Source organism: Mya arenaria, chromosome 13 (genome assembly GCF_026914265.1).
Source record: "Mya arenaria isolate MELC-2E11 chromosome 13, ASM2691426v1".
NCBI lineage: Eukaryota > Metazoa > Mollusca > Bivalvia > Myida > Myidae > Mya > Mya arenaria.
Window position 1 is genome coordinate 65398056 of NC_069134.1, and position 9847 is coordinate 65407902.

Below are 9847 nucleotides of genomic sequence, written 5' to 3' on the forward strand. Positions count from 1 at the left end.
TGTAATTCGGATATACTAAGGAGAATTATATTTTTACCTAAAAATGATAACACGAACTATCAAATTGCGTTTTATTGTGTTTTTATTAACTGCTTTATGTTTCGGTTATGGGCTAATGGCAATTATGCTTCTAAATAAAGGTAAATTAGTTTATACGCGCAGCTGACAAGCATGTTCGGTGAATTTTTCCATGCTGGAAATATTCGTAGGGCACCCAAGATGCCAGTTAAGTCACGCTAAACAACGCGCATCGTGTTATTTATTTTATTTTATACATAATGAAATAAATTTGGACATATGAACCGTGCAAAACCGAGTAATTAGTTTTATACAAACACTATAACAAAGATAAGATATATATATTCTGAAAACAGTGTTGTTTTAGACTAGCTATTTGACGTCAACATTTTACTAAAATTACTACGCAACATGACGTCAGTAAAAACGCGCTCGTGAAATGAACAAAACTTTTTGAGTCAATTTTCACCATATGTTTAAACTCACTTTTGTCATCTTCAACAACAATATATTCAAAAGCAGTTTCCAATAATATTTCAGATAAAGAAGTTATAAGCACAGAGCAAGTCCGGTTGAATAGGAGGAATGCATTAAACAAAACATCATCCGAACTATCTCCGGAGTTATTACCAAATATGACGTTTCCATTTTTCGAAGCTGAAATGCATGAAGATTTCCCAACACTAAAGGATGCTACACCGAAGATTCCCCATATTTTACATCAAACATACAAATCGGAAGAAATCCCTACTCACTACGTTCCTATGATTAAGTCCTTCCTCGAGCTACACCCAAATTGGACCTATTATTTCTGGACTGAGGACTCAGCCAGAAGGCTACTGGCAAAGAAATACCCATACTTTCTACCGATATGGGATGGCTATAAAGATCCCATGAACAGAGCAGATGCTCTAAGATATTTTGTACTTTATGAGTACGGCGGTGTTTATACAGACTGTGATGTTAGGTTTTTACGCCCGCTGGACAGAGCTACTAAAGTGTTTTCCGCAATCCTACCCCTTGAACCGTTTGAACACAGCGTGTTCCGATTGAAGATGCCGTTCCTGACTAACAATGCTATCATGATGAGTCGCCCTAGACACCCATTCTTTAAGCTTTTGATGGACAGTCTAAAATCTGCGAAAAACAGGAACTGGATGCTGGTCGTTGCAGGGCCTGTTTTTGTCAACCGTGCATTTGTAAAGTACAATAATATAAATCAATCCGCACTTAGAATATTCAAAGATAACCCTTCAGTCAACGGATTAGTGCCATACAACCTACAGGAGATATCAAAATACCCAATGACTCATGAAAACCATGTCCTTGTTCCGAATACGCACTTTTTTCTAAATACGCTGGCGTATAAATTTGATGACGATGGTGTTATTAGACTGTGTATATAGTGATATTCTTGCAAACAAAGCGTTTCAGGTTGATGGCAAAAGCAAGTGTAGACAGAGCGACTTCACAAAACTATGCGTGAATGAATACAGAGCAAATCCTGACATGTGGAAAAGAGGATGTAATGAACTGAACAGACGAAAATCACGTTCCAAAGAAGAACAGTTTAGATTTACTTTTACGGAACATATGTGGTCTAGTTCGTATTATGAACCACAATTTAACATAACTAAGACAGTACAAATAAACACTTTGGTATCTAAGGCTGTTATTTTCAATTAAAGTGAAAAAAAATATCATAATACTTCACGTGAGTTTTCAATGGTACATTAATAAAACCATCAATGTATAATGTAATTCCAATGTTACAATATCTAGTTTTCAATAAACAAAAGTGTATTTGATAATGTTTATCGAAATCATTGGATACAGATATTGAATATCAACTTCGATACGCACCATGGCTCACAACGAAACCCTAGAGGCTTATGGTTAAAATGAATGGCTGTATTCTAAACTCATTCATACACAGTATTTTTATAATTCAATATTGAGGATAAAATAAATTTAAGTTTTGCAACTAGATTACTTCATTGTTCGCCAAACCCTTAACCACTTCAACTTTTATAAGTCTTATTGTTTTTTCAACATTTTTAATTTAAAATATTTAATTACATGTGGTGCATACCAATCAATCCTCCTAGCACGTTAAATGTTTTATAGTGAGCCTGTGAGTGCACAGGTTCTAACTATATATAATATCAAGCGTAATACATACATTTCTTCTTGTCGAACGTTGATGTGACCTTAGCCGTTTTTATCCATATTAATGCTATTGGGCGAGCGTTAAGGTGATACGGATTGGGTAGAGAGTTACCTCACGGTTAGTTGTCACACTGAAGTTTATGAGTTCGATTACCGCGGCCACGGGTACTTTATCATGACCTGTTTAATAGGAAACCAATACTTACATATACCCAGGAAAAGGACTTTGGGAGTTACTTTTTCAGCTTTTCGACACAATAGCTAAAAGCTAATTAGTATAAACCAAGATTTGGTAGAAATGTTCACCTAAAGAGATTAACAGTATTGATATGAATAACCTTTACCGATTAACTTTCGTTTCAACGCAACGTGATACACAATCAACACATATGCACCTTCTGACCCAAGTTCATGCAAATTGGATATGAAATGTGTTCTTTACAAATGCTACTGTGTTCCGGCGGACTTGGTCAACATTGATTTTGTTTAAGTTGAATTGTAGATACTGAGATACTTTAGAAGAATGCAAAAAAAAAAATTGTCAAAAAATGGTAACAGGCCAAATTAAACTCTTTTTTATAATTCCATAGTCTTAAGTTTTACATAATGAACTCCCATTGAATACTCTTTCGTCAACCATTAGGCATATTTGATGCTGAGCATCATGGCAATGATCGCCAGCAGCCGCAGCGTTGTGTTGGTAAAAAATATAGCCATCATATATGGCTTAAGGACCACCCACTAGTGCTTATTTAGAAGTAAAATTTAGGACAATCCATGTCTCACTAGTGCAAAAGAGAAGTCAAATTAATGGCATGGAGGGGAATAGATCTGATAACCATGCCATACGGACCACTCGGTAATGATTAGAAATATTTGTTATATATATATTATGACGTTTTAAAACTGTCTACAGCTGAAGACGTAAATTAGAATACTTATTTTAACATATGCTTTGACTGTCAGGAGTTTTTGCAAATGAACACCTGCTCGTGGATATCCATCATCTTGAAAACATTACCAGAAAAGAAAGACAATCCAGATGTTATCAATAAGTTATGATAATATACTATCAATAATTTAAGAAACAAAATATATTTTCAAGATTCTTATCAAAAGTATTTATATACATATATAAAAATATATTAACAGAAAGTAGAATTCCAAATTGACGAATTACGTCCTAGTTTCGTTTTGAAGTATTTATATATAAAGTTTTACATTGATGTAAATAAACCGAAAGTAGAATTCCAAATCCATGTACTTTGATTTACAACAGGTTAATAGTGTTATTGTTTTTAAAAATATGGTTAAAAACAGATTATCTGACCAATTTATTCAAAATTGGTATAGTATTGTTTCAAATTCACCAAAATGTCAAATGTATAAAGTATACAAAAAAGATTTTGGGTTTGAAAGCTATATTGATATACTACCCAAGAATCTTTCATTGTATTTGCTTAAATTTAGAATTATGAATCACAAATTTCCTATTGAAGTAGGGCGTGGTCAAAATGTTCAGAGATTTCGTAGAACATGTCATTTGTGTAATAGTAATAGTTTAGGTGATGAATTTCATTACTTGTTTGAATGTCAACATTTTTCAGACGATAGAAAGAAAAATATTAAATTGTACTTTTGTCGTAACTCTAATTGTATTTAGTTAGATCAATAAATGAACAGTAAAAACAAAAAAAAACTTATTAAACTGGCTATATTTTGTAAATCCCTTTTATCTAATGTCAAATAGTCATTCTCCTTTAAAAACAATACGACTTATTTGTCTTAGTATTTCCTATTATAGGAAACTGTATGTAATATATGTCCACTTTGTTTATATATATATGTTTAATTAATTGTTTGTTAAAGCGTTATTGTTCTGATCACATGGTTGTAATAACCCATGATCTAAATAAATCTTGAAACCTCAGTTTCGCTTTAAAATTTGTTTCAACCCAGTTTCGCTTGTGTTTCACCCCAGTTTCGCTTTTCTTTTTATTAAAATTCAGGAACTGAAAAAGCATCCAGAAGACAAATTTCTCTTCAAACAAAAGTATTCAGATTAGAGGGTCGAACCGATAAAAGAGAGAAAATCCGTCTATTGACTAGAAGAAATAAAACATAGATCAGGATAAAGTGTGTATGTATGTATTTTATACTACTTCTAGTATGGAATAATAGACTCTTAATTATTTGATATTCCGCGATGAAAGCAATAAATAAAATAGTTATATGAATTACTTTCTACTTCCGTTACGAAGTATTCAAGATAAGTAACAATGAAGAACCATTATATGTTTCATGTTTTAATGCTGATGTACAGCAACCATAATCGTTGTAAACTTGTGATGTAAATGGCCGCGAAATATTCTGTCAATCCAAACGGTCATTGTGACATGAATGTGGATCGTTGGGCATTGCAGATGATTATAAAGTTGTATATTTTAGTAACGATCATGGGTAATAGTGGAGGAACGAGTGGCGGAGGCGGCCAAGGAAGTGGTGGAGGAGGCGGCGGTGGGAGTGCTGGATCCCAGGGAGGCGGCGGCGGTGGCGGTGGAGGTGGATGGTTTGGAGGCGGTGGAGGTGGGGGCGGCGCGGCTGGATCAGGCGGAGGTGGTGGCGGTGGCAGTAAGGCAGGAGGCAGTGGTGGAAGTGCTAGTTAACGAAAATTTCGTCTGGGGATCTACATAAGCCCATTATGTCAAAACTTTACATCAGTCTTCTTTTATTAGATTATTCGATTTTAATTGTTTGCGAAATACCCATTAAAATGCCATTTTTATGCCATGGACATTGACATGTGTTCAAGATTTTTTAATAAAGCTTGATGTTTTGTTTATTTTTCTGTGTGATATGCTTGTTTTTAATGATGTAATCCTTGGCCAAAATTTCGGCCTTGCATTGTTCTGCGAAATTCCGTCAAGTCAAAATATTGTTCAATGATTAAATATCTTTACATATTTCACTTCACCAAAAAAAAATAATGGTGGCAAAATCGGTTGATGGCGATAAATATTAGAAGGTATAAAATATATAATATTAATCATCCTTTTGGTAATAATATGGTTATCCTAAAATATCGCGCAGTAACCTTACGGCTTCGAGACAATTTACCCCTTGAGTCAGCAAATGTTTTGTTCTATTGATCTTGAGTCATGCCGTTGTCGTTAGTTTTGACGCTGACGTTGTCGAAATTAATGACTAGATTCTGTTCTAAAGTCAACAAAAAATCATGCAATATCTCGGCTCTATTTCCGGCAGATTCCTGCAAAATCAAACAAATATTCTCTCAGTTCTGTGCATATTTAAACCTGCACACTTATAAGATAGTGTATATATCAAAAATTAAAACGCATTTTTATCGTCCTGATAATAATATGGTCGTTCTAAAAATGTGCTTGCTGTTGCCCGATGCCGGGCGATGAACTCAGTGGGTTACCTCCACTTCATGGTGTTGAACTCATGGAGTCAAAAAATGCAAAATGTTAAATGTATGTAAATAAAGCATATTTTACTTTTAACAATATGTTCCGACTAATGCAAATCTGGCCAGAGGAACTCTTTGAAGAATGTCGATGTCCATATTTACTAAAATGTACGGATTATGTTCAGAATTTAACGACCTGGTAATACAACTTGATGCGTATCCATTTTCTTTTCAGCATCGTTTGAATTACTAATCTGGAACATTTAAGAAAGTAGGAACACCATTTAATGAAGAACCAATTTATGGTCATTAGTTTAAACATTATATATTTTACAACGATAAGTTATGATAGCTTATACTAAGTCACTCTCGTAGGCACGATTTTATTGCGCGAGTTGTCTTGTGTTGTGGGGGAGTACCCGGAGAAAACCCACTTGTCCGGTTTGGTGACCACTTAACAAACTCACATGCGCCGAGACCGGGAATCAAACCCGGGTCGTCTAGGTGAGAAGCGAGTGCGCTAACCACTACTCTAACCGGACAATTTACAGTCATTAAAGCTGTAATTTACGTTTGTCTAAAAACACAATTAGGGAAACTTGTTCGTAAGATGCAAAACATTCGTGTTATTACGAATTGTAATTGAATCTTGGGAATAAATACGTTTTCTTTACGTTGATAGAATTTAATTAAATGAATAGACAATTTGTTTTGTGGATATTAGATTGTCTTAGCGTTCCCCGGAATGAGAGATTGGCCGTCAGTGATGGTTTGGTGAGAGACGATGAGTAACGAGTCACCAGAGAGTGCGAGATAGGAGGGAAATGTCCAAGCTTCTTAGACTTCCATTCACTAATAATTCATCCGGGATGTCCAAGACCAACACCATTTCAAACATCAGTAAAAAAGCGTATATACTAGGAATATGACCTTTATAAACCGACTGATTTTCGAACTTAAAAAGTCTTTACCATAATAAGGTCAAGCATCTTATTTTTATTTAGCCAAACTGCTTCCTTGAACTTGATTTTATGAAACAAGAAAAATATATATCGTTATTAACACACTGATAAATTCCTTTAAAAGTCTCAAAACTCTTTATAGTGAAAAAACTGAACACGTACCAAAAATTTAACTTGTGTGCTTAACTTGACTTTGTTATAAGGGATATCAAATTGTTCGATAAATTCTGACCAGGGAAGTAAATGAGAAACTTGTATGAACAATTCAAGATCTGATTTAATTTAGTCCTGCAAACTGAGAGGTCATTTAGGCCTAAAAGGGAAAGACTGGTAACCCATGCCGTGCGAACGCCCCACTAGTGCAAAATATGGGGTCAAATGTAGGCAACCCCTGCCGTACGGACGCCCCACTAGTGCAAGATAGGGGTTCAAATGCAGGCGACCCGTGCCGAGCGGACACCCCACTAGTGCAAGATAGGGGGTCAAATGCAGGCGACCCGTGCCGTGCGGACACCCCACTAGTGCAAGATAGGGGGTCAAATGAAGGCGACCCATGCCGTGCGGACCACCCACTAGTGCAAGATAGGGGGTCAAATGAAGGCGACCCATGCCGTGCGGACAACCCACTAGTGCAAGATAGGGGTCAAATGCAGGCGACCCGTGCCGTGCGGACACCCCACTAGTGCAAGATAGGGGGTCAAATGCAGGCGACCCGTGCCGTGCGGACACCCCACTAGTGCAAGATAGGGGGTCAAATGAAGGCGACCCGTGCCGTGCGGACACCCCACTAGTGCAAGATAGGGGGTCAAATGCAGACGACCCGTGCCGTGCGGACACCCCACTAGTGCAAGATAGGGGGTCAAATGAAGGCAACCCATGCCGTGCGGACAACCCACTAGTGCAAGATAGGGGGTCAAATGCAGGCAACCCATGCCGTGCGGACGCCCCACTAGTGCAAGATAGGGGGTCAAATGCAGGCAACTCATGCCGTGCGGACAGCCCACTAGTGCAAGATAGGGGGTCAAATGCAGGCAACTCATGCCGTGCGGACAACCCACTAGTGCAAGATAGGGGGTCAAATGCAGGCAACCCGTGCCGTGCGGACGCCCCACTAGTGCAAGATAGGGGGTCAAATGCAGGCAACCCATGCCGTGCGGACAGCCCACTAGTGCAAGATAGGGGGTCAAATGCAGGCAACCCATGTCGTGCGGACAGCCCACTAGTGCAAGATAGGGGGTCAAATGCAGGCAACCCTTGCCGTACGGTCGCCCCACTAGTGCAAGATAGGGGGTCAAATGCAGGCGACCCGTGCCGTACGGGCGCCCCACTAGTGCAAGATAGGGGATCAAATGTAGGCGACCCGTGCCCTATGGACCACCTACTAGTGCATAATGAGAAGTCAAATGAAGGCGACCCGTGCCGTACGAACGCCCTACTAGTGCAAAATAAGAAGTCAAATGAAGGCGACGCGTGTCGTACGAACGCCCCACTAGTGCAAAATAAGAAGTCAAATGAGGGCGACCCGTGCCCTATGGACCGTCCACTAGTGCAAGATGAGAGGTCAAAAGAAGGCGACCCGTGCCTTACGAACGCCCCACTAGTGCAAAAGGAGAAGTCTAATTATAGGCATGGGAGGGATAGATCGGTAACCCATGCCGTACGGACCACCCAATATTGTCAACAAATATTTGATATATATACTATGACGTTTTGCTATTGTCAAGAGTTGAAGACGTAAATTAGCATACTTATTTTAATCATTTTCTGTGACTGTCAGGAGATATGTACAAATGAATTCCTGCTCGAGAAAATCTTTGAAACTTGACCAAAAAAGAAAAAAAAAGTCATATGTTATTAATAAGTCATGATAATATACAAAATCAAATAAATTATTAAAGAAACAAAATACTTAAACATATGTTATTGTCAATATTATATTTTTACGTGTTTATAAATAAACCGAAAGTAGAATCCCAAATTAACGTTTTGGAGAAGAACATTATAAGATTTATTTATCTTTCGTTCTCATCCTTTTCATAACATTTGTACTTGTATTTGATTTACATTGTATTTGACATGTATTGATGAATAAAATATGTTTAAACTAAATTAACGTTTTTCCTTTTTCTTTTATTGTAGTTTCGCTTTCTTTTTATCAAAATTTAGGATTGGCGAAAATCAGGAAATCAAATTTGGCTTTGGAACAAAAGTTATTCTGAGTAGACAATCTTAAAGAAAGGTCCGTATTGAATAAAAGAGAACAAAAAACAGATTAAAAGTTTGTATTATTTGAAGTTCTTGTAGTAAAGGATAATAGGATAATAATTATTTGATATTCCGCGATACTAACAGAATAAAAATAATGATATCGTTTACTTTCTATTTCCGTTAATGAATATTTATGTTAAGAAACAATGAAGAACCGTTATTTGTCTGTTGTTTTTTAAACTAATGTACAGCAATCATGTATAGCTGTAAACTTGTGAACATTGTAAATGGCGCCCCGAAATATTCTGTCAATTCAAACTTGTGCCATGAATTTGGATTATTGGGCATTGCAGATGATTACGACGATGTATATTTTTAGTAACGATCATGGGTAATAGTGGAGGAACGAGTGGCGGAGGCGGTGAAGGAAATGGAGGAGGTGGCGGCGGTGGGAGTGCTGGATCCCAGGGAGGCGGCGGCGGTGGAGGAGGAGGTGGAATGTTTGGAGGTGGTGGAGGTGGGGGCGGCGCGGCTGGATCAGGCGGAGGTGGTGGCGGCGGAAGTAAGACAGGGGGCAGTGGCGGAAGTTCTGATTAACGAAGATGTCGTTTTCTGTTCAACGCATGCACTTGTGTACTCATTATGTCAAAACATAAGATCAGTCAGACTTTTTACTAGCATTGAATTTCAATTGTGTGTGAGATATTCTATAAATGCCTTTTTATGCAATGGACATAATCATGTTTTCAATTATCATTCATGATTTCTTAATAAAGCTTGAAAAGATTTTTTTTTCTTTTCTCTTTGATGTGGCCTTGGTTGTATCCATATTAGTGCTAGTGTACATGTAGGACGAGCGTCCAGGTGATAAAGATTCGGTACAGTGTCTCTAGCGTTTATGTGTCCGCTTATCACGCTAAAGGTTGCGAGTTCAATCCCCAACACGATCCCCAACATGGATACTTTCTCATTGCCTCTCAAATTGAAAACAAGTACTGGTTTCTACTGAAGAAACGGACTAATAAGTGATTCTAGCTTTCATCACAATATAATATCAGAA

The 9847-nt window shown here is 37.6% G+C and overlaps 1 protein-coding gene and 2 long non-coding RNA genes across 3 annotated transcripts; all 3 read left to right on the plus strand.

The window, feature by feature from the left end:
• LOC128215604 (uncharacterized) lies at nt 1–1944 on the plus strand. Its single transcript, XM_052922323.1, has 2 exons — nt 1–140; nt 559–1944. Exons 1-2 carry the CDS (start codon nt 44–46, stop codon nt 1422–1424), a joined length of 963 nt encoding a protein of 320 aa, XP_052778283.1. The 5' UTR covers nt 1–43; the 3' UTR covers nt 1425–1944.
• A 1486-nt stretch (nt 1945–3430) lies between these two features.
• Nucleotides 3431–4732, plus strand: LOC128213045 (uncharacterized). The gene is made up of 3 exons (XR_008257672.1): nt 3431–3466; nt 4197–4331; nt 4636–4732. It is a non-coding gene; the product is annotated as an uncharacterized LOC128213045 (long non-coding RNA).
• A 3996-nt stretch (nt 4733–8728) lies between these two features.
• LOC128212865 (uncharacterized) lies at nt 8729–9575 on the plus strand. The gene is made up of 2 exons (XR_008257628.1): nt 8729–8857; nt 9167–9575. It is a non-coding gene; the product is annotated as an uncharacterized LOC128212865 (long non-coding RNA).
• Nucleotides 9576–9847: the final 272 nt, after the last annotated feature.